This window comes from Chlorocebus sabaeus, chromosome 24 (genome assembly GCF_047675955.1).
Source record: "Chlorocebus sabaeus isolate Y175 chromosome 24, mChlSab1.0.hap1, whole genome shotgun sequence".
In the NCBI taxonomy this organism is placed as follows: Eukaryota; Metazoa; Chordata; class Mammalia; order Primates; family Cercopithecidae; genus Chlorocebus; species Chlorocebus sabaeus.
In genome coordinates, this window is record NC_132927.1 from 15,684,262 (window position 1) to 15,709,903 (window position 25,642).

The 25,642-nt window shown below is 38.8% G+C and overlaps 1 protein-coding gene across 3 annotated transcripts in view; it reads left to right on the forward strand.

Moving 5' to 3' along the window:
• The window catches only part of MIA2 (MIA SH3 domain ER export factor 2), a 116,095-nt gene that overhangs the window by 6,779 nt on the left and 83,674 nt on the right, over nucleotides 1-25,642 (forward strand). Inside the window, exons 3-6 of one of the 3 annotated variants that reach the window (XM_073010947.1) lie at nucleotides 206-292; nucleotides 6,700-7,918; nucleotides 12,834-13,052; nucleotides 13,157-13,257. In XM_073010947.1, the coding sequence (XP_072867048.1) occupies nucleotides 206-292; nucleotides 6,700-7,918; nucleotides 12,834-13,052; nucleotides 13,157-13,257 (1,626 nt within the window). Of the gene's footprint in view, nucleotides 1-205; nucleotides 293-6,699; nucleotides 7,919-12,833; nucleotides 13,053-13,156; nucleotides 13,258-24,714; nucleotides 24,854-25,642 lie in introns of those variants that run through there. The other 2 variants (XM_037983919.2, XM_007986557.3) reach the window with 2 other exon arrangements.

Genomic DNA, 25,642 nt, shown 5'->3' on the forward strand with positions numbered 1-25,642 from the left:
TTACCATTTGGCTCTTTGTTCCTTAAATAAATGCTCTTCTTTTGAATAACAAAATATGATTTTACTCTCTTTTATATGGAAATTGATTGTCAATGTTTGCGATTTGGAGTAGATGAAAGCCAAGGACATGGGACAAAATTAGGTTCAATAATTATTATTGCTTTGATCATTCTTCCTCGATGGTCTTTGTTCTTCATTTTGACAGAAAGGAAAAGAGTTTGGATATTTTCCCAGAGATGCCGTCCAGATTGAAGAGGTGTTCATATCTGAGGAAATTCAAATGTCAACTAAAGTGAGTAAACTCATTCTCAGTTGTTAATTGAATTTAAAATTTCTTGGTTAAAACAGTTTTCCCCAGTATCAGTGCCTATTGGTTATGTACCTTTTATAGTGAATGCATGAAATAGTTGACCTGAGAACTTGCTCTAGGAATAGCTTGAGCTTGAATAAAATTAAGTAAGACAAATTTGGTGACAGTAAAAGATTTTGCTTTCTGAAAAATTAACAGACAGGCAGTAGAGTGTAGTTGTTAAGAGCATGGATTCTGGAGATGGACTGAGTTCAAAGTCTGACTCAACCACTTACAAGCTATGTGGCCTGGTATGCCTCAATTTCCTTATCTGTAAAGTGGAGGTGCTGAGTATAATACAGTGCTACTTCACATATATTGAAGAATAAATGAGTATATGTAAAGTACATAGAAGAGCACTAAGTGCTCAGTAAGTGTTAGATATTATTACTAATGCTATTGTCTTACTAAGATAAAAGTTTATTTTCCACCACACTCGTTAGTCTCATATCTGCACATCCTCTTTTGCTGTTGGAGTTTTTCATGAGCATGATAATGCTGGGCTTCAAGGGAATCAGGAGGCGACTTTTCAATTAATAAACTTGGTTAGCCCATTTAATTCAGATTCTAGCTTAAGCCAATTTACCTTAAATGAGGTCAGTGAGAAGGGAGTCTATCTAGTTAAACAAACTGCCTATTTTCTGGCTCTTTCCCATCACAAACTCTGGGATTAGCTGTCTATTTACTGTATAATAATTGGTCCTGTCAGTTCTATTTCTAAAATATATCTGGAGTATATTGTCTTCTCTTCAATTCCATTTTCACTATCGCCCTAATTCAAGGCACCATCATCTCTTGGCTGGAACGCAGTGGTACAATCAAACTGTACTACAGCCCAGAATTCCTGGGGCTCAAGCAATCCTCCCGTCTCAGCCTCACCAATGCTTGGGATTACAGGTGTGCCACCACAAGCGGGCTTCATCTATTGATTAGAATACTACAATAGCCTTCTAACTATACTCTTTGTCTATACTTTTGCCCTCTTTCAATCCATTCTCCAAACAATAATGAATCTTGTAAAAACAAAAAATCAGATTATGTCATTCCTTTAAAGCCCTTTAGTGGCTTTTCACTGGACCTGGAATAAAACCCAGACTTCTTACCCTGGCTTCACAGTCCCACATGATCTGCTCCTGCCTCCCTTGCTGACCCTGTCTCTGGTGCCATTCTCCCGTCACTCACCACGATCGTGGCCAATCTGGACTTTTGACTGTTCTTAGAACATGCCAAGCTCTTTCGCAGCCCGGGGCCCCAAACAGGCTATTTCTTCTGGTTGGAATGCTTTCCCCAAACACTTCACTTGGCTAGTTCTTTCTTATCCTTTAGGCCTGAGATTAAACATCAGTGCCTCCTAGGAAACTTTTGGAAGCAAAGGATATGTTTCAATATCTGGATTGTGGTGATGGTAACACAAGTGTATACATTTGTTCAAATGTGTACATTCATTATATGCAGTTTATGTATACCAATTATACTTCAATAAAACTGAAATGAAAGTATGTTGAGTTTGAAAATTAAAAATAAAAACCAGTGCCTTGGAGAGGCCTTCCATGATGATTCTAAAGGAATTGTTGCTTCTTAATCACAGTTTTCTGTTTATTTTCTTCATAGCACTTATTACAATTCTTTTTTTCTTTCTTTTTTTTTTTTTGAGGTGGAGTTTCGCCTCTTATTGCCCAGGCTGGAGTACAATGGCACAATCTCTGCTCACTGCAACCTCCATCTCCTGGGTTCAAGTGATTCTCCTGCCTCAGCCTTCCAAGTAGCTGGGATTACAGGGGCCTGCCACCACACCCGGCTAATTTTTGTATTTTTAGTAGAGACGGGGGTTTCACCACGTTGGTCAGGCTGGTCTCGAACTCCTGACCTCAAGTGATCCATTCGTCTTGGCCTCCCAAAGTGCTGGAACTACAGGTGTGAGCCACTGCACCCGTCCTCATTTATTGCAATTTACAATTAGTTTTTTCTATTGTTTACTGCAGAATCCCAGCACCTAGCACAGTGCCATGCACAAAGTAAGTGCACAGATGCCCCAAATTCTTATATCAAGTTCCCTGGGAAACAGATATTGAAATGAATCTTTGCATCCAAGAAGTTTGCTGGGTAGTTTGGGAATAGCACCTGTGAAGGAACAAAAGAAAAAGCAGGACTTGGCTGGGCCCAGTGGCTCACGCCTGTAATCCCAGCACTTTGGGAGGCCGAGACAAACAAACAAACAAACAAAAACAACGAAAAAGAAAAAGAAAAAAGAAGCATGACTGGGCAGACAGAGAAGTTGAATTGTGATGTAGTTGCAGTGAAGGTCTCAGCTGATTTCCTATGGAGCTCTGGAGCTGGAATGGCCCTTCAGAGTTGTCTTTAATAGAGAGAGAGGCAAGACGATTTGGCCTTTTATCCCCACATTTCTGGTTGTATCTGGGGTACTGTAACTTTGGGCTGGGATATGCGACTATTTACTAGAGATAGTTACTATTCTAAACACTTGACTTAATCCTCACAACACCTCGGTAAAATAGGTACTGTCATTATCCCTGGAGGATTCAAGGAGGAAAGTTCTCTCTGAAAGTCAGATGAAAAGTCAACTTGCAAAAGGAAGATTAATACGTGAAAAGGCATACAAATTTATTTGATCACAATTTTACGTGACACAGGAATCTTCAGAATGGAGAACCAGGCTGGGCGTGGTGGCTCACACCTGTAATCCCAGCACTTTGGGAGGCCAAGGCAGGTGGATCACCTGAGATCAGGAGTTCGAGACCAGCCTGACCAATATGGTAAAACCACATCTCTACTAAGAATACAAAAATTAGCCAGGCGTGGTGGCGTGCGCCTGTTTTCCCAGCTACTTGGGAGGCGGAGACAGGAGAATTGCTTGAACCCGGGAGGCAGAAGTTGCAGTGAGTGGAGATCATGCCACTGCACTCCAGACTGGGCGACAGAGTGAGACTCCATCTCAAGAAAACAAACAAAAAAAAGAATGAAGACCCGAAGATACAGAGGAAACTGTCCATTTTTATGCTTAGCTTCAGTAACGTATGGATAGCCATGTAGAGATATGACTGAACAAAAAGGGTGTGATCTAATTCAGTAGACTGACTGGGGGAACCCAGAAAGGCCTGTCTGTCTAGATTCTCCTTGGCTTTGCTGAACATGCATTGCATCTTTCTGGTTATAGGGCAGGGCCTTCCCTGGAATGCGGGTCTTATGCCCTACAATCAAACAAGGTAGGTCAGAGAATTTATGAATAGCTTTGCATAGAAAAGAGGAGGAAACATTAGAGTAATAATTTTAGATTGTATGGCTGGCTTTGGAGAAAAGGGGTTCTTGTTTCTATGAGCTGCCTTGGGAAAGCGGGATTCTACTTTCTATGACTAGCCTCGGGGGAAAATGAGACTGAGAGGTGGAGAATAGGAGAAGTTCAGAGAAGAATTTTGCTTCTGATGTCTTCATTTTGGGGGTATTTCTGAGCCCCAACATCCCCATCTTACAGATGAAGGAGACTGAGGCATAGAAAGATCATAAAATTCACCCAAGGGCACAGAGGTAGTAGATGGCAGGGTTGGACATTGAACCCAAAGGGTTTGACTCCAGAGTCTGTTCTTAATCATGTACTAGACTGTAGTGCCAAGTGTATATTATAAAATTGCAATTCTGAAGCTTATTCTTTAAAAAATCTGAACGTTATCCTCATTTCATAATGGTAATATCTAAAGGCAGCACACGTCACTATTTCTAACATTCGGATTAAAAAAAAGTCTTCATCATGTTTCTTCTTAATGATTTGGTTGTTCTGTGAGATGGACAAGTAGATCCTCACTTCCATTGGCTGTATGCAATATCTCAATAAATGAAGCCAAATTGTTTCAGTGCAACTTTTTTTTTTTTAAAATAGGATCTAACTCTGTTGCCCAGGCTGGAGTGCAGTGGCACAATTATAGCCCACTGGAGCCTCAACTTCCCAGGCTCAAGTGATCTTCCCACCTCAGCCTCCAGAGTAGCTGGGACTACAGCACATGCCACTATGCCTGGCTAATTTTTGTATTTTTTTTTTTTTGTACAGACAGAGTTTCTCCATGTTGCCCAGGCTGTTTATAAACTCCTGGGCTCAAATAGTCTGCCTACCTCACCCTCCCCAAACGCTGGGATTACAGGTGTGGGCCACCACACCTAGCTAACTTTTTTTTTTTTTTTAAAGACAGGATCTTGCCCTGTTGCTTAGGCTGGAATGAAGTGGTGCAACCATGGCTCACTGCAGCCTTGACCTCCTGGGCTCAAGCACTCCTCCTACCTTGGCCTCCCAAAGTGCTGGGATTACAGGCATGAGGCACTGTGTCCAGCCTTTTGGTGCAACTTTTAACCAGGTTTTCACGCTTTAGAGCAGAGGTCCAATCTTTTGGCTTCCCTGGGCCACACTGGAAGAAGAATTGTCTTCTGCCACACATAAAATACCCTAACACTGATATAGCTGATGAGCTAAAAAGAAATATTGCAAAAAAAAATCCCATAATATTTTTTAAAAGTTTATGAATTTTTGTTGGGCCACATTCAAAGCCATCTTAGGCTGCATGCAGCCTGTAGGCTGCAGGTTGGACAAACTTGCTTTAGAGTCTCTGGTCTGTCTGAGACATAACTATATGCTGTGAAATTCCCCTCTGTCTTAGTCAATGTTGTGCTGCTATAACAGAATAGCAGAGACTGGATAACTTATAAAGAAAATAAATTTATTTCTCACAGTTCTGAAGGCTGAGAAGTCTTCTTGTTGCAACATCTCATACTGGAAGGCAAGATGGGGAAAAACGCTGGAGAGAGAGAGCAAGACAGGTGCTGAACTAGTGGTCCTTTTATAAGGGAACCCACTTCTGTGATACTAAGCCCGCTCATGCAGTAATGGCATTAATCCTACTCATTCTGCCCTTATGGACTGATCACCTTTCACCAGGCCTCATCTGTCAACAATATTGCATTTGGGATTAAGTTTCCAATACATTTTTTTTGGGGACACAGTCAAACCATAGAACCCTACCTCAAATCACTGCAAAGATGCATGTGTTCAGTCAGTGTGTTCTTAGGAGGTGCAAAATTTGTGGATATGCATGCCTTTTCATGAGATTTTGTTTGCAGAATACACTGAAAGCATTGATTGTCTCTGCTTCTCAAAAATTCCAACTATTTGAAATAAATTTTATTTATTTATTTTTTTGAGACGGAGTCTCACTCTGTTACCCAAGCTGAAGTGCAGTTGTGAGATCTCGTCTCACTGCAACCTCTGCCTCCTGGGTTCAAGCAATTCTCCTGCCTCAGCCTCCCGAGAAGCTGGGACTACAGGTGACCACCACCATGCCTGGCTAATTTTTGTATTTTTTAGTAGAGATGGAGTTTCGCCATGTTGGCCAGGCTGGTCTTGAACTCCTGAGCTCAGGCAATCCACTCGCCTGAGCCTCCCAACGTGCTGGGATTACAGGCATGAGCCACCATGCCTGGCCCCAAAATTTCAACTATTTAGTAACAAATAAGTCATAATGGGCCTGGTGCGGTGGCTCACATCTGTAATCCCAGTGCTTTGGGAGGCTCAGGTGGGATGATTGCTTGAGGCCATAAGTTCAAGAGCAGCCTGGGCAAAATAGCGAGACTCCATCTTCACAAAAGATTTTTTTAATTAGCTGGGTATAATATCAGCTACTTCGGAGGCTGAGGAGGGAGGTTCACTTGAAGCCTGGAGTTCAAGCAAGCTGTGAGCTGTCCTCCACCCTGGACAGCAGAGCAAGACCCTGTCTCTAAAAACAAACAAACAAAGAAACAAAAAGCCATAATGTAAAAGGTTTTTCATTTAGGTTTACATACTTAGCCTCGAAGTCAGTTGTGATATAAGTGTTTGAGTTTTTGCTCTGCTCTTGAGCTAGTCATGTGTCTTGGGAAAATCACAGTCATCCTTTTTACTTTCTTCTTTTTTCTTTTTTTTTGAGACAGAGTCTCTCTCTGTCCCCCAGGCTGGAGTACAGTGGCACGATCTCAGCTCACTGTAAGCTCCACCTGCTGGGTTCACGCCATTCTCCTGCCTCAGCCTCCCAAGTAGCTGGGACTACAGGTGCTTGCCACCACGCCTGGCTAATTTTTTGTATTTTTAGTCGAGACGGGGTTTCACCGTGTTAGCCAGGATGGTCTCGAGCTCCTGACCTCATGATCCGCCTGCCTCAGCCTCCCAAAGTGCTGGGATTACAGGCGTGAGCCACCAGGCACAGCCCACAGTCATCCATTTTAAATGAGTCACGGCCCACAGTCATCCATTTTAAATGAGAAACAAGGAGCTCTAGTACATTCATGTTAATCACATGTATATTTTTTACTTTTAGGAATCTGACTTTCTTTGTCTTCTTGGAGTAAGTTACACATTTGACAATGAAGATAGTGAATTAAACAGTGATTATGGTGAAAATATATATCCTTTTGAAGAAGATAAAGATGAAAAATCTAGTATATATGAAGGTGATTTTCAGCTAGAACCTGGATTTTATGCAACTTACGAAAGTACTTTGTTTGAAGACCAATTTCCAGCATTAGAGGCTCCTGAAGATATCGGAAGTACCAGTGAATCAAAAAACTGGGAAGAAGCAGTTGCTGAAAGTGTGGAACAGGATCATATTCCAGAAGTGCATGTCCCACCATCTTCAGCTGTGCCTGGACTCAAAGAATGGTTTGGATTGAGAGGAGAACAAGCTGAAGAGAAGGCTTTTGAATCAGTTATTGAACCTGTACAAGAAAGCTCATTTCGAAGTAGAAAAATAGCAGTGGAAGATGAGAATGACCTAGAGGAATTAAATAATGGTGAGCCTCAAACAGAACATCAGCAAGAATCTGAATCAGTGCCAAAGACGCATTCTGAACTAGCATCTGAGTCAGAGCACGTTCCCAAACCTCAACCCACTGGTTGGTTTGGTGGTGGATTTACAAATTATTTAGGTTTTGGAGATGAGGATACAGGGCTTGAATTATTAGCTGCAGAAAGCAATTCACCACTACAAGATTTTCCCAATTCCATATCATCTGATAAAGAAGACACAGTTCCATGTACAGAAATATTAACAGAAAAAAAAGACACAATCACTAATGATAGCTTGAGTCTCGAGCCAAGTTGGTTTGATTTTGGTTTTGCTATGCTAGGCTTTGCATATGCCAAGGAAGACAAAATTATGTTAGATGACAGGAAAAATGAAGAAGATGGTGGGGCAGGTGAACATGAATATCCTCTAACAAGTGAATTAGACCCTGAAAAAGAACAAGAAATAGAAGTGATACAAATTATGGAAACAGAAGATCAAATAGACAAGAAACCAGTCTTAGAAAAAACAGATGAATCTGATGCCATACCATATTTGAAAAAGTTCTTGTATAATTTTGACAATCCTTGGAACTTCCAGAACACTCCAAAGGAAATGGAATTGCCATTTCCCAAACAGACACTGGATCAAAATAACGTGATTGAAAATGAAGAAACTGAAGAATTTTCCATTGATAATTATCCCACAGGTAATACAAAAGTTATGATGGTCGAAAGTTCATACAATCTGTCAGGTTGGTATGAAAATATTTATATTAGAATTTATTTTATTTTTAAACATAATTTATTTTCAAAAGTGCAAATCAGATGAAAAAGTCCAGGAATCTGCCTTTTTAAAAATACTTAGCTCTTTCTTTTTTTTCTTTTTTTTTTTTGAGACAGAGTTTCACTCTTGTTGCCCAGGCTGGAGTGTAATGGCGTGATCTCAGCTCACCACAACCTCCACCTACCAGGTCCTGGTTCAAGCAGTTCTCCTGCCTCAGCCTCCTGAGTAACTGGGATTACAGGCACACACCACCACACCCAGCTAATTTTTGTGTTTTTAGTAGAGATGGGCTTTCACCATGTTGGCCACGCTGGTCTCGAACTCCTGACCTCGTGATCCTCCCACCTCAGCCTCCCAAAGTGCTGTGATTACAGGCGTGAGTCACCATGCCCGGCTCAAAAATACTTAGCTCTTTCATCAATTTCTGGTTTACTCTGGAATTTAGATCTTAATATTATAAAATAAAATCTCAGCAGAAAAACAATGACTGGAGATCTAAAGATGTTCCAAGAAAATCTTAAAGTATTTTACAATAAATTTTAATTTTTATCAAAATATTGTATGTAAATAGTTTAAAATTTGAAATAGTGCTAAGGTATTTTTTTTTTTTTTTGACAATAGCAATGTCTGTTCCCTCCATCTACCTCCACTCCCACTGCTTTCCCAGAGACAATAATTTTCTTTTTTTGTTTTTAAAGCAGTATCTTTTTAGTATTTAAGAGTTTTCTAAATCGAATCTTTATACTATTCTGCTTTGATTACCCTATTTTAGACAGTGTCTATTGACTTTCTATTCTGGTAGGTGTGGGTTTTCTCATTCACATTCACTTTTTAGCCCAATAACACCTTCCCAATACAACTATATTTGAATGTTTTTCTTAGAAACCTAAGCTAAGAGAAACTTTTTTTTTTTTTTTTTTTTTTTTGAGACAGGGTCTCATTTTATCATCTAAGCTGGAGTGCAGTGGCATGATCTCAGGTCACCACAGCGTCGACCTACTGGGCTCATGCAATTCTCTCACCTTTGCCTCCCAAGTAGCTGGGACTATGGGAGCGTGCCACCACGACCACTAATTTTTGCATATTTGTAGAAGCAGGGTTTCATTATATTGCCCATGTTGGTCTCTAACTCCTGAGCTCAAGCAATCTGCCCCACTCAGCCACCCAAACTGCTAGGATTACAGGTGTGAGCCATCGTGCCCGGCCAACTAAGGGAAACTTCAATTAAATAGTTTTGATTCCTAAGTTAGATCTTATTCTAGGTCTGTAGTTTTGCTTTTCCTGAGAAGGACTATGATAACAAGAGTTTTCTTTTGTTTTTGTTCTGAGACAAGGTTTCACCCTGTCACCTACGCTGGAGTGCAGTGGTGTGATCACAGTTCACTGTAGCCTCAGCCTCCAGGGCTCAATCTACCCCTTGACCTCAGCCTCCTGAGTAGCTGGGATGACAAGTGTGCACCACTGCACCCAGCTAATTTATTTTTATATGTTGTGGAGATGGAGTCTCCTTATGTTGTCCAGGCTGGTCCCAACTCCTAGGCTCAAGGGATCCTCCCGCTTCAGCCTCTCAAAGTGCTGGGAATACAGGCATGAGCTACTGTGCCCAGCTGATAACAAGGGTTTCCTTTAAGTGTCAATGTAATAAGAAAACTCAAGCAAAAAAAGGGAAAATGTTTTCAACTTTCTCCCTCAAGTTCCTCAATTCTGAGAGTTCAACAGAGGGCAACAGAAGATAGCAGAATATAAGATAATACTTTCAGATCTAGATGTCCAGGTATCTAGCAATTCCTATGATTAAAAACATGTGGATTGTTTTTTAAGTAGAAAATTTTATAATATGACTTTTCCACATCTCCATCCTTATGACTCTGTGATGGACAGAATATAAATGCAGCAAATATTGACCAATAATACAAAAACAATTAAACCCTAGAATGACAGAAAACTTTTCACAGGAAGAGGGCAACAAACTCAGAAGGAAACACATTTCTGTTAGAACCAGGTGATTTTTTTGAATTTCCAGAACTATATGTAATACCTTAACATTCCCTAAAATGGGAGCTCTCTACTCAATATCCTCAACCAACATATGGATATTTAGATTCTAACCCTTTTCCAAATGAGAAAGGTGCAGGTGTGATGCTTTTTATGACTAAAAAGCTTAGAGACCTTTTTAGGTTGTTAAAGGCTAATTAAAAGGTAAATTCTCTTATTCTAAACTTGTTAGATCCTAAAGGAATATTTAAGAAAAGGCAGATCACAGTAATTAGAAGGAAGACAGACTACAACAAAACAATATTAGATACAGAAATCTAGATGATTCCAAAGATTGATATATAAAAATATTTAAGAGCACAATCATAGAAACTCCAGGAATTCAAAAGGATTTCACAAAAAAAATCATTTTTGTAAATTTTATTTAGCTGGGAGTGTTGGTATGCTCCTATAGTCCCAGCTACTTGAAAGACTGAGGTGGGAGATCACTTGAGGCTAGATGTTCGAGGCTGGCCTGGACAACACAGTGACACTTTCTCTCTGAAGAAAATATTGGCGGGGTGTGGTGGCTCACACCTATAATCCCAGCACGTTGAGAAGCCGAGGCAGGCAGATTACTTGAGGTCAGGAGTTCGAGACCAGCCTAGCCAACATGATGAAACCCCGTCTCTACTAAAAATACAAAAATTAGCTGGGCATGGTGGTGTGCCCCTGTAATCCCACCTACTCGGGAGGCTGAGGCATGAGAACTACTTGAACTTGGGAGGCGGAGGTTGCAGTGAGCTGAAATTACAAAACTGCACTCCAGCCTGGTCAATAGAATGAGACTCAGTCTCATATATATATATATACACACACACACACACACACACATAAATATTTAAAATTTATAATTTCATATAGAGATACTGGAAGAATTTCTAAAGTTGGTAAATAGTTAAATGAGAATAGGATGTTGCTGCAATTTTAACTAGTTTTGAGGAACTTTTATGAAAATATTCAGAAATTCTTTTAAATTTCAGAAAAAAAAGATGTCATTTATTAACAAAGTGGGTTATTCCAAAACACTACAATATTAAATAAAAATAGAATGAAAAACAACCTGAGATCATGCAAAAATTTGTTTTTAAAAAAGCATCCTAAAAGATTTCTATAAAGCCACAGGCCCTATTTTCTGGATATTAGAGAAAGAACTAAACAACAAATCTTTTCAGATTTCAACAACTCTTTCAGGGAATAACAAATGAAAACTTGCTGTAATTATAGTGCATAAGCAAGATGAATCACTGATCTTGAATCTATGTTTGTGAAAGGCTCAGACTTGATATAACCACATTTACAGAAAACTAACATATTGATTTAGGAATTTACAAAACAGGTAAATTAGGGAACAGTTATTTATATTACAACGTGAATAACGATTTTACAAAAGGATTCCAATTGTGCATACTTAAGTAATGAGTTTCCCAAGTACAGTTAAATATTAAAAATTATTATTTTATTTGACTTAAAATTCTGCTAATAAGCAATAACAAAGAAAATCATATCCATATTTAATGTAAATCTTAAAGCTTAGGTTTGTGTAAATAATACCTAAAAATACAACTAAATATGAAAATGGAATAGGGAATATTCATTTTTCTTATTATATATTTATTTCAAATGCAGTTTAAAACAATATTTTAAAATAATCAATATAGTTATGTATAAATTTGAGTATATTTATTGAATAACCCTTTTATTCTCATAGTATTAAATGTTATTGTAGATCACTACTTGAGTCCTGTATGTATAATAATCCCTTTGAATTCAGACTCCTGATTTGAATGCTTTTAAGTATTATTATCCACAGGTGCTATTATTAAATTACTGATATGTGTTTGCTCAATTGGGACTTTCCTCTTTTAAACAATGATAAATAAATGACAGTGTCAAAGTGCTATGTTAAGACTCATAGGCTCAAAGAGCAAAATTAAACATTGAACAATTCACTTACTACTCTTTATTATTGTTTTTCAGGACCACACTGATACTTTTTTTAGACATTACACCTTCTGGTTAACAAATGCATACATAGCAGGCATAAAATCTGAAGGGAATCTATGTGTTGCCTTATTCTTAGTCATAGGCTTATATAGTACAACAGAATTGTTGACAGTTATGTTAGTTTTAGGTTTTTTTTAAAAAGTAATTTTTAGGACAAAAAAGCATGTAGAGAATAGAATTACATATAGCTTTTGTAATTCTTCCTTGGCTGAGGAATAAAGAAAAGGCTATGTAGTAGGCTGAATAAAAGCCCCCTAAAAGATGTCTGTATCTTAACCCCCAGACTCTGAGAATATGTTACTTTACATGGTGGAAAGGACCTTGCAAATGTGATTAGGGACCTTGAAATGGAGATATTATCCTTGTGTGTCTAATAAAATTACAAGGCTCCTTTTAAGAGGAACGTAAGTGTATCAGAGTAAGAGAGACAGAAATTAGAAGATGCTACACTGCTGGCTTTGAAAACGGAGGGTGGGGCCATGTGTCAAGGAATGCAGGAGGCCTCTAGAAAGTAGAAAAAGCAAGGAAATGGATTCTGCCCTAGAGCCTCCTGACGGAATGCAGCCTTGCCAACTTCAACACCTTGGTTTTAGAATTTCTGACTTTCAGAACTCTAAGAGGATACATTTGCATTGTTTAAACCACCAAGTTTTGGTAATTTATCTTACTAGCAATAGAAAGGTAACACAGGATACAATTTATGTTTTAGTGTATCCTTTCTTTAACGAAGTATCATAATGACCTACAAAAGTTCAGAAAAAAGACCTGCCTAGAAAACAAAAGGGGAGCCCTCAATAAAGCAAGTATTTGGGAAAAACACATTTCTTTTTATTTATTTGTAGATATGGTCTCTAACATAGAGTTACCTGTGAGAATTCACGAAGAAGTACATTTCAAACCTTCATCTTCTAAAGATAGTGATGAAAATTCAAAACCATCAGTAGACACTGAAGGGCCTGCTCTGGTTGAGATAGACAGATCTGTGGAAAATACCCTGCTAAATAGTCATATGGTTTCAACTGATAATTCTTTGTCTTCTCAAAATTATATTTCTCAAAAAGGTAAGAAGCAGGTTATTTATTTTCCAATGCATCAATTAAGGAAGAAATTAGAATCAGAAGTTATATAATATCATGTTAACATATTTTTATTTATAAATCAACAGAAGATGCTTCTGAGTTTCAGATTCTGAAATACTTATTCCAAATTGATGGTTATGATTTCATGAATTCTGCATTTTCATCCATTGTAATTCTTACAGAAAGGGTAAGTTTACCTTTTAAACCTTTTGCAATAATTTTACCTATTTTGCTAAATATAAGAGTGGCTACAAAATATGTTTGAGTGAATCCTCCCTGTATAATGTTTATGTAATGTTTCTCTTTCCATGACATCTTACCTGTAAGATTTCTGTTTATATGAATGTTTTGTCAAATGGATATTGATTTTTAAAAACATTTCCCTAAGCTTTGTTGATGTTGACCTTGAGCAGTGTTTGCTTTTTACCTCACCCTCCTCATTTTTCAAATTAGGGAAAATTATGTACGAAATAAGTTAACTCAGGAATAATAGAAACTAGAGCTGGGTATGGTGGCGTGTGTCTGGAGTTCCCACTACTTAGGAGGCTGAGGCAGGAAGAGCCTTTGACTGAATGTAACAAAGAGAATAAAAGGGAAGAGTGAGTCCAAGGGTTTGAGACCAGTCTGGGCAACATAGCTAGACCTTATCTCTTAAAAAAAAAGAAAAAACCGAAAATGAAAAGCAACTTGTTTGTATTCAATTGAGAGTTGTAACCTCAAAATGGTATAATGTAGGAGTACAAAAGCAACTAAAATATCAAAATTTAACCAAACTGTAACTGAAATTCCAAATTCTATTCACTTTTTCACTTGCTGTAAATTTTACTATTAAATGAGATATTGCAAAAGGACTAGCTGTAGTACTTGGCATATAAGAGGCCTTTTACAAATGTTGCTTTTCTCATCTATTGCTATGATAGAAATAATTGAGGAAGCGCTTTTATCTTCTTATTTATATTCTAAGCTGAAATTAATAGTGGTTGTTTTCAAGGAGCTCACTCTAGTTGGAGGACACATATAAAAAATAATAATTGGCCGGGCGCGGTGGCTCAAGCCTGTAATCCCAGCACTTTGGGAGGTCGAGACGGGTGGATCAGGAGGTCAGGAGATTGAGACCAGCCTGGCTAACACGGTGAAACTCCATCTCTACTAAAAAAATACAAAAAAAAAAAAAACTAGCCTGGCCGGGCGCGGTGGCTCAAGCCTGTAATCCCAGCACTTTGGGAGGCCGAGACGGGCGGATCACGAGGTCAGGAGATCGAGACCATCCTGGCTAACATGGTGAAACCCCGTCTTTACTAAAAAATACAAAAAATTAGCCGGGCGAGGTGGCCAGCGCCTGTAGTCCCAGCTACTTGGGAGGCTGAGGCAGGAGAATGGCGTGAACCCGGAAGGCGGAGCTTGCAGTGAGCTGAGATCCGGCCACTGCACTCCAGCCTGGGCGACAGAGCGAGACTCCGTCTCCAAAAAAAAAAAAACTAGCCGGGCGAGGTGGCGGGTGCCTGTAGTCCCAGCTACTCGGGAGGCTGAGGCAGGAGAATGGCGTAAACCCGGGAGGCGGAGCTTGCAGTGAGCTGAGATCTGGCCACTGCGCTCCAGCCTGGGCGACAGAGCGAGACTCCGTCTCAAAAAAAAAAAAAAAAAAAGTAATAATTTTAATATAGTGCTATAATAGTCACAGGGTGCTACTGATATGCAGGAGTAGCTGTCTAGTAGATTGATTGGGAGGGTTAAGTAGAGAGGGTGGGGAGAAGGAGCCTGGGAGAGTGTCCCAGAGAAGATCGTATTTGAGCTGATTTTGAAGGAAGAGTAGGAGTTAGCCAGACAAAGAAAGGATAGGCATTCTAGATTGAGAAGAGCACTTTTAAAGTAGTGAAGTGGGAGGGAATATGGCACTTTTGGAGCACAATAAGCAATTGAGTTTGAACATAGATTGAAGTTGAAGAAGTACAGAGAGGTCAAATAATAGGGAGTTCAACTCTATCTTATAGATGATGGGACACTATTGAATTTTAAGCAGGGACTAAAATGAAAAAGTTTTATTTATAAAGTCTGTCAGTGCTGTCAAATAAAGATTAAAGGGGTAAAGACCAGAGGCATGGAGTTCAGTCAAGAAGCTGTTGTATTAGTTCTGAAAATGAGGAAAAGGCGAAAATCTAAATCAGCGTTTACTAACTCAAATGAAATGAGTGAAGTGTGGGTAAAGGTGAGAACTGTAGCCAACTAGAGATTTTATGCCCTGTCTAAAGGATAAAAGTACTACTTACCTTCAGCCTCATTTCCCTAGATACTCTGATTTTCAAGAAAAGCTGGAAATCTGGATTTTTGTGTGTGAAATCTCGCAGTTTTTAATACTGGCAAATATTCAGAGTAAAATAAAACACAATGCAGGTCAGAAAAAACATTCTGTGAGTGGGATTTGGCCTACTGGCCACATTTTTTAGCCTCTGGCCTAACATCGATGGTTGTAGTCGAAATGATTGGAAGGACAAATTGGATAGATCTTTTGTAGACAGAATCATTGGATTTAATGACTGACTGAATGCAGCATGGAGAATTACAAGGAAAAGTGAGGATACCAGGTTTCGAGCTCAGGGACCCAATAACTTATGAGGTTTCTAGCTTGGGGGACCCGTTAGATGGTGGTGCCACTGAGTCTTAGTGAAAACTGGGCTTAATAACATACATCATTTTGCTTTGGGAGGCCTCTTCCTCACTTAATTTTTTTTTTTTTTGCTTGGTTCAAGAGAGTTGACATTACGTGATAAATAAGCCCAGAGAAATCATTAATTTATTCTGTATGATTTGGTGTTGAAGATGTTGATTATAAAACGTTAGTTAGGCCGGGCATGGTGGCTCCACTTTGGGAGGCCAAAGTGGGCTGATCACTTGAGGTCAGGAGTTCAAGGCCAACCTGGCCAACATGGTGAAAACTCATCTCTACAAAAAATACAAAAATTAGCTGGGGGTGGTGGCGTGTGTCTATAATCCCAGCTACTTGGGAGGCTGAGACACGAGAATTGCTTGAACCTGGGAAGCAGGGGTTGCAGTGAGCCAAGATCGTGCCACTGCATTCCAGCCTGGGCCGTAGAGTGAGACTCTGTCTCAAACAAACAAACAAAACAAAACAAAACCAGAAAAAGTTAGTTAGAAATCTGTCCCAGGTTAGGAGAAAAAAAAAAAAACTAATAATAATGATAATTACAAAATAGTCCATAATAAAACTTTCAACTCCCCATGGAATTAATTCTATTTTTTGGTATGTCTTGCTGACATAACCCTCCCCTTTTAACCCCCTCCTCCACCAATTATATTAAGTTAAATAATTGAACAGATAATTTGCTAATCAATACATGATATTCACTTCTCTATAAAGTGCTTGTTTAATAAAGTCTATACTAAATATGCTTTTTTTTTGGACTCAGTAAACATAGTTAAATACATTTTACTTGGATCATTTTGGATGAAATTATTTAGACATGAAAATATTGAATTTACATTTATTAATTATCTTGTGATCTTGGAAAGTCACTTATTGTCTGGGAAGGAGTCCCAGTTTGAAAACTCCAGTATCAGAGCTGAGATGAGATCACAGGCTGCTGGTCAAAACTGGCTTTGTATTGTCTAAGAAAATTATGAATGAGTTGTCAACATTTAAAAGGTGAGCTCGTATTAAAATCTGAATTTCTGGGTTCTCTTGAAAAAGAAGACTGTGATATATAGCTGTCAATTTTTCTTGAGCGAAAAGAAACTCAAGTTGGTTAGTGCTTGCTTACATAGACATGGACTCTCCATTTTCCTACATTTATGTCAACTGCTTGGTCTCTACAGGGCTTTAAGTTCATAATCTTCAGACTAAATATTCTGAGAGTTCCTGCTAGATCTAGGATTCTAACAATCTGAATGTATCTATGAAGCACCCATAATATAGATTTGAATAGCTGTAGTAAATGGAAAATTTGAGCAATTTTCCAGTTACATTTACGTGAAAGGTTTCCTTGTCTTCTTGTCTAAATACTTTAGGTAATTCTTCCAATTCAATGGTAGTTTCAGGTAGATTTTGTGCAGAACATACTTTCTTTGTAATGTTCAAGTACTAGGGATCAACACTACATTTTTCTTTTGAAAATTAAAATGATATTTCTTAAATGATTCCATCACATCAAAAGCAATGGGAAATTAAATGAGGCAGTTTTTTTTAAATATAACAAAAAAATTATGAGAAAGCAAAAGGTTTTGGAAAAAAATGATTTTTAAGTTTAAAGATTCCAAAAATGTGAAGAAATTGGAATCAGCACTACTGAAAACTGAATAAGTGTTTTGAAAGTTCAAATATAGAAACTATCTAAAAAAGAAAAATAAACATAAATAGAAATTATGAGTAAAAAAAGAAAATATATAACAAGCCAGGAGATTTATGCCAAGAATAGAATTTCCAGAAAGAGAGAAGGCAAATGAAGAGAAGGAAGCAATAATTCAAGAAATTTTAGAAAGAAAACTTATCTGAGCTTTAAAAGTAATCAAGTTGGTTTTGAGTGAGATTCTTAATCCTGAGTTCTAATTCGATTGCACTGTGATCTGAGAGACTGTTATGATTTCCATTCTTTTGCAGTTGCTGAGGAGTGTTTCACTTACAATTATGCGGTCGATTTTAGAATAAGTGCTGTGTATCATTGAGAAAAATGAATATTCTGTTGATTTGGGGTGGAGAGTTCTGTAGATGTTTATTAGGTCTGCTTGGTACAGAGCTGAGTTCAAGTCCTGAATATCCTTGTTAATTTTCTGTCTCGTTGATCTGTCATAATATTGACAGTGGGGTGTCAAAGTCTCCCAATATTATTGTGTGGGAGTCTAAGTCTCTTTGTAGGTCTTTAAGAACTTGCTTTATGAATCTGAGTGGGTGCATATATATTTAGGATGGTTAGCTCTTCATGTTGCATTGATCCCTTTACCATTATGTAATGCCCTTCTTTGTCTTTTTTGATCTTTGTTGGTTTCAAGTCTGTTTTATCAGAGACTAGGATTGCAACTCCTGCTTTTTTTTGCTTTCCATTTGCTTGGTAAGTCTTCCTCCATCTCTTTATTTTGAGCCTATGTGTGTCTTTGCACGTGAGATGGGTCTCCTGAATACAGCACACCAATGGGTCTTGACTCTTTATCCAATTTGCCATTCTGTGTCTTTTAATTGGGGCATTTAGCCCATTTACATTTAAGGTTAATATTGTTATGTGTGAATCTGATCCTGTTGTCATGATGCTAGCTGGTTATTTTGCCCATTAGTTGATGCAGTTCATCATGTCGATGGTCTTTACATTTTGGTGTGTTTTTGCAGTGGCTGGTACTGGTTTTTCCTTTCCATATTTAGTGCTTCCTTCAGAGGAGCCCTTGTAAGGCAGGCCTGGTGGTGCCAAAATCCCTCAGCACTTGCTTGTCTGTAAAGGATTTTATTGTTCTTCACTTAGGAAGCTTAGTTTGGCTGGATATGAAATTCTGGGTTGAAAATTCTTTTCTTTAAGAATGTTGAATATTGGTCCCCACTCTGTTCTGGCTTGTAGGGTTTCTGCAGAGAGATCTGCTGTTAGTCTGATGGGCTTCCCTTTGTAGGTAACCTGACCTTTCTCTCTGGCTATCCTTAACATTTTTTCCTTCATTTCAACCTTGGTGAATCTGATGATTATGTGTCTTGGGGTTGCTCTTCTTGAGGAATATCTTAGTGGTGTTCTCTGTATTTCTTGAATTTGAATGTTGGCCTGCCTTGCTAGGTTGGGGAAGTTCTCCTGGATAATATCTGGAAGTGTGTTTCCCAACTTGGTTCCATTCTCCCCATCACTTTCAGGTACACCAATAAATCATAGATTTGGTCTTTTCACATAATCCCATACTTCTTGGAGGCATTGTTCGTTCCTTTTCATTCTTTTTTCTTTAATCTTGTCTTCACGCCTTATTTTAATAAGTTAATCTTCAGTCTCTGTATCCTTTCTTCTTCTTGATTGATTTAGCTATTGATATTTGTGTATGCTTCACGAAGTTCTTATGCTGTGTTTTTCAGCTCCATCAGGTCATTTGTTCCTCTCTAAAATAGTTATTCTAGTTAGCAGTTCCTGTAACCTTTTATCAAGGTTCTTAGCTTCCTTGCATTGGGTTAGAACATGCTCCTTTAGCTCAGAGGAGTTTGTTATTACCCACCTTCCGAAGCCTACTTCTGTCAATTCATCAATCTCATTCTCTGTCCAGTTTTGTGCCCTTGTGGGAGAGGAGTTGCAATCATTTGGAGACGAGGCATTCTGGTTTTTGGAATTTTCAGCATTTTTGTGCCAGTTTTTCCTTTTCTTCATGGATTTATCTACTTCTGATCTTTGAGGCTGGTGACCTTTGGATGGGGTTTTTGTGTAGGGGTCCTTTATGTTGATGTTGATGTTGTTGCTTTGTTTGTTAGTTTTCCTTCTAACAGTCAGGCCCCTCTTCTGCTGGTCTGCTGCAGTTTGCTGGAGGTCCACTCCAGACCCTGTTCATCTGGGTATCACCAGTGGAGGCTGTAAAACAGCAAAGATTGTTGTCTGCTCCTTCCTTACATCAAGGGGCACTGGCCTGATGCCTGCCGGATATCTCCTGTATGAGGTGTCTGCCGACCCCTGTTGGGAGGTCTCTCCCAGTTAGGAGGTGTGGGGGTCAGAAACTTACTTGAGGAGGCAGTCTGCCCCTTAGCAGAGCTGGTGCGCCATGCTGGTAGAATCCCTCTTGTTATGATCAGCTGCTCTCTTCAGAGCTGGCAGGCAGGAACGATTAAATCCGTAGAAGCTCTGCCCACAGCCGCCCCTTCCCCCAGGTGCTCTGTCCCAGGGAGATGGGGGTTTTGTCTGTAAGCCCCTGACTGGGGCTCTACCTTTTCTTCAGAGATGCCCTGACCAGTGAGGAGGAAACTAGAGAAGCAGTTTTGCCCAGTCCAGACCAAACTCATTGTTCAGTTTCCTGAACCTGGCCAAGGAGGCAGATTTTGGAGAGCTACTAGTATACTGACTCTCCTGGTTCAACAATGGAAAGAGAAGAAGAGTATCTCTTTCAAATCTCCACAAGGAGCCTTGGCAAGAGTAAGTTGAAAATTTAATGGATGTCTTTTGAAAATTTACTTCCCCTTAGCACTTTTCTTTTCTCTCTCTCTCTCTTTTTTTTTTTTTTTTTCTATTTTTTGAGACAGGGTCTTGCTCTGTCACCCAAGGTGGAGTGCGGTGGCCCTATCACAGCTCACTGCAGCCTCAGCCTGCTGGGCTGAAGCAATCCTCCCACCTCAGGCACCCGAGTAGCTGGGATAACAGGCATGTGCCATCATGCCTGGCTAGTTTTTCTTTTAAATTATTATTATACTTTAAGTTCTAGGGCACATGTACACAACATGCAGGTTTGTTACATATGTATACATGTGCCATGTTGGTTTGCTGCACCCATTAACTTGTCATTTACATTAGGTATTTCTCCTAATGCTATCCCTCCCCCATTCCCCCACCACAGGACAAGCACTGGTGTGTGATGTTTCCCACCCTGTGTCTAAGTGCTCTCATTGTTCAGTTTCCACCTATGAGTGAGAACATGCGGTGTTTGGTTTTCTGTCCTTGCGATAGTTTGCTCAGAATGATGGTTTCCAGCTTCATCCATGTCCCTGCAAAGGACATGAACTCATCCTTTTTTATGGTTGCATAGTATTCCATGGTGTATATGTGCCACACTTTCTTAATCCAGTCTATCACTGATGGACATTTGCGTTGGTTCCAAGTCTTTGCTATTGTGAATAGTGCCACAATAAACACATGTGTGCATGTGTCTTTATAGTAGCATGATTTACAATTCTTTGGGTATATACCCAGTAATGATGTCGCTGGGTCAAATGGTATTTCTAGTTTTAGATCCTTGAGGAATCGCCACACTGTCTTCCACAATGGTTGAACTAGTTTACAGTCCCACCAACAGTGTAAATGCACTCTTATTTCTCCACATCCTCTCCAGCACCTGTTGTTTCCTGACTTTTTAATGATTACCATTCTAACTGGTGTGAGATGGTATCTCATTGTGGTTTTGATTTGTATTTCTCTGATGACCAGTGATGATGAGCATTTTTTTCATGTGTCTGTTGGCTGCATAAATGTCTTCTTTTGAAAAGTGTCTGTTCATATCCTTTTCCCACTTTTTGATGGGGTTGTTTGATTTTTTTCTTGTAAATTTTATTAACTTCTTTGCAGATTCTGGAAATTAGCCCTTTGTCAGATGGGTAGATTGCAAAAATTTTCTCCCATTCTGTAGGTTGCCTGTTCACTCTTATGGTAGTTTCTTTTGCTATGCAGAAGCTCTTTAGTTTAATTAGATCCCATTTGTCAATTTTGGCTTTTGTTGCCATTTCTTTTGGTGTTTTAGACATGAAGTCCTTGCCCATATCTATGTCCTGAATAGTATTGCCTAGGTTTTCTTCTAGAGTTTTTATGGTTTTAGGTCTATCATTTAAGTCTTTAATCCATCTTGAATTAATTTTTGTATAAGATATAAGGAAGGGATTCAGTTTCAGCTTTCTAGATATGACTAGCCAGTTTTCCCAGGACCATTTATTAAATAGGGGATTCTTTCTCCATTTCTTGTTTTTCTCAGGATTGTCAAAGATCAGATGGTCATAGAAGTGTACTGTTATTTCTGAGCCTCTGTTCTGTCCCAGTGGTCTGTATCTCTGTTTTGGTACCAGTACCATGCTGTTTTGGTTACTGTAGCTTTGTAGTATAGTTTGAAGTCAGGTAGCTTGATGTCTCCAGCTTTGTTCTTTTGGCTTAGGATTGCCTTGGCAATGTGGGCTCTTTTTTGGTTCCATATGAGCTTTAAAGTAGTTTTTTCCAATTCTGTGAAGAAAGTCATTGGTAGCTTGATGGGGATGGCATTGAATCTATATATTACCTTGGGCAGTACGGCCATTTTCATGATATCGATTCTTCTTATCCATGAGCATGGAATGTTTTTCCATTTGTTTGTGTCCTCTTTTATTTCGATGAGCAGTGGTTTGTAGTTCCTCTTGAAGAGGTCCTTCACATCTCTTGTAAATTGGAATCCTAGGTATTTTATTCTTTTTGTATTAATTGTGAATGGGAGTTCACTCATGATTTGGCTGTTTGTCTGTTATTGGTGTGTAAGAATGCTTGTGATTTTTGCACATTGATTTTGTATCCTGAGACTTTGCTTAAGTTGCTTATCAGCTTAAGGAGATTTTGGGCTGAGATGATGGGGTTTTCTAAATATACTATCATGTCATCTGCAAACAGGGACAATTTGACTCCCTCTTTTCTTAATTGAATACCCTTTATTTCTTTCTCTTGCCTGACTGCCCTGGCCAGAACTTCCAACACTATGTTGAATAGGAGTGGTGAGAGAGGGCATCCCTGTCTTGTGCCACTTTTCAGAGGGAATGCTTCCAGTTTTTGCCCATTCAGTATGATAGTGGCTGTGGGTTTGTCATAAATAGCTCTTATTATTTTGAGATACATTCCACCAATACCTAGTTTATTGAAAGTTTTTAGCATGAAGGACTGTTGAATTTTGTTGAAGGCGTTTTCTGCATCTATTGAGATAATCATGTGGTTTTTGTCTTTGGTTCTGTTTATGTGATGGATTATGTTTATTGATTTGCATATGTTGAACCAGCCTTGCATCCCAGGGATGAAGCCAACTTGATCTTGGTGGATTTTTTTTTTCTATATTTTTTGTAGAGGCGAGATCTCACTATGTTGCCCAGGCCGGTCTGGGGCTCCTGAGCTCAAGGGAATCCTTCTGCCTTAGCCTCCCAGAGTACTAGGATTACAGGCTTGAACTATCATGCCTAGCATCTTTCTTTTCTTTTTTCTTTTTTTTTCTTTCCCTTTCCTTCCCTTTTCTTTTTTCTTTTCCTTTTCCTTCCCTCCCTCCGTCCCTCTCTCCCTCCCTCCCTCCTTCCTTCCTTCCTTCTTTCCTCTCTTTCTTTTCTTTTTTCTTTTCTTTTCCTTTCTTTTCTTTTTTCTGAGACAGAGTTTCACTCAGTCACCCCTGCTGGAGTGCAGTGGAGTGATCTCAGCTCACTGCAACCTCCGCCTCCTGGGTTCAAATGAGTTTCCTGCCTTAGCCTCCCGAGTAGCTGGGATTACAGGTGCACACCACCACGCCCGGCTAATTTTTTGTATTTTTAGTAGAGACGGGGTTTCACCATCTTGGCCAGGCTGGTCTCGAACTCCTGATCTCGAGTGATCCACCCGCCTTGGCCTCCCAAAGTGCTGGGATTAAAGGTGTGAGCCAACTGCGCCCGGCCCTTTCTTTCTTTCTTACTTCCATTTTTATTTTGGATTCAAGGGGTACATGTGTAGGTTTGTTACAAGGGTAGATTTTGTGGTGCTGAAATTTGGGCTTCTATTGATTCTGTCATCCAGATAGTGAACATAGTATTCAGTGGGAAGTTTTTCAGTCCTTGACCCCCTCCCTCCCTCTTTTTAAAGTCCCTAGTGTTTATTTTTCTCATCTTAATGTCTGTATGTACCCAAGATTTAGCTGCCACTTATAAGTGAGAACATGTGATATTTGGTTTTCAATTTCTGCATTAATTCACTTAGGATAATGGCTGCCATCTGCATCCATGTTGCTGCAAAGAACATGATTTCATTTTTTGTGGCTGCATAATATTCCATAGTGTATATGTACCACATTTTCTTTATCCAATCCACCGTTGTTGGGCACCTAGGTTGAGTTCATGTCTTTGCTATTGTGAATAGTGCTGCGATGAACATAAGAGTGCGTGTGTCTTTTGTTAGAACAATTTACTTTTTCGGGTATATACCAAGTAATGACATTGCTGGGTCGAATGGTAGTTCTATTTTTAACACTACTTTTTTTCTATTTTACAATTGAGGAGCCTTTTTGAGTTCTAACATTTATATATTCTTAAGTAGAATGCTTCATTTATTCACAGAATATACAATGGAAATTACCCAGCTATTGTTCAACAGGTAGTTCCTGATTCAATATGTTCTGAGAACAACTCTTACATCACTAGTACAGAGATTAAAGATGTGGCTCCACAATTTTGATTTTCTTCCAAAGGACTAGATCTTAAAGTCTGTGACACTGCCTATTTAATTAAAAGGGAGTAACTAGCACTTACAGCTTTGCAATGGGACCCTTCATAAGGGATGTCGGTGTCTAGGCTGTGAACAAGTTTACTGGTTAGCATGTTTCTGATGTTCTTGGATGTTTTCTAGTAACTGTCACAAACACTGACAGCATTTGTTCTAACATCTGCTTTAAAACAGGCACTATATAAGACCAAAAAAATCGCATGTCTACTTATGGAGGACAGTCTTTGAATATCTTTTAAATGATAGAGATCATGTACTCTATATGAATAGGCTATAGAATAAAACATTTTAGTTTTTATCAGTTATCAAATTCAGGATTTTTCTTTTCAATTATAGATTGTAAGAGGGTAGTAATATGTATGACGTTTAAAAAAATATATAGGCACGTATATATGTGTGTGAGTATATATATACTTAATAAGGAGTGAGGTCCATGAAATTGGGTTATGGGTTGGTAGTCACAACTCCACCTGTAGCACCCCTTCACCACACAAATGTCAAAACAGGATCACAGTGTAGAAAGAGAAGAGTGCAGGATATATTAGAATCTGAAATCTTTCTCAAGGATACGAGGTGCCTGGTAGAACTTTATTTACGTGTTAGGAAATTTTAACATGAGCTTTTTAAGAAATGGAATTGAAAAATCCAGAGGAAGAGGTGAGTTTGTAACTATTAAGCATACTGAAAAAAATTAGGTTTGGAATTTTGCAGTAAGTTTGTTAAGCTTTACTGTGTTTTTGCTATGGGGGACACTTGGATTTTTCTTTTTTTTTCATTTTATCCTCTGTCTTTACTATTTTTAATATTTGGAATGGTAATTATTGAAAATTGGAGAGGGGCATAGAGTGACTTAGGGAGGGCAAAGGGAGGTTTTGTTTTGTTTTTTATTTTTTTGCAAGTTCTAAAACCTGAAAATGATTCTGGAGTCTCCTGAAAAATGTTCAGACACATTGAAGAATTTTTATCGAGTAATACAATATTCTACTTGAGGCATACACATTGTTCTAGGAAACTGTTAAATTCTAAAGATAAAAGTTTGATTATGCTTCTGTTTTGACTTCAATAAACTATTCACATAATGTAATTTTAATATACACTAATACGTATGAAAGTTGTGTATGCTCTCCAAGGTTTAAGGTATAAACCTGGGAGAATTACTAAGGTAATGGAGAATTACTAAGCAATTTCGGCTACTCTGTTATTAGCATTTCCTGAAACTCCGCAGGCTGATGTGGCAAAGGAGAAATAGCAATCTGAGTTGTGAAAAGCTAGGCCGCATTTTGGTCCTGAAAAATCGCTTGCTGTGAACTTGGGCCAGGTTTTGATTTTTTAAATGGCATAACAATTCGTTGCTACAAGAGGTTACATCAGGAAAATTCCCTAAGGATTTAGGATTTTGTTCATCTATTGAGTTCTTTTGGGTGATTTATTTAGGAGAAGGTATCT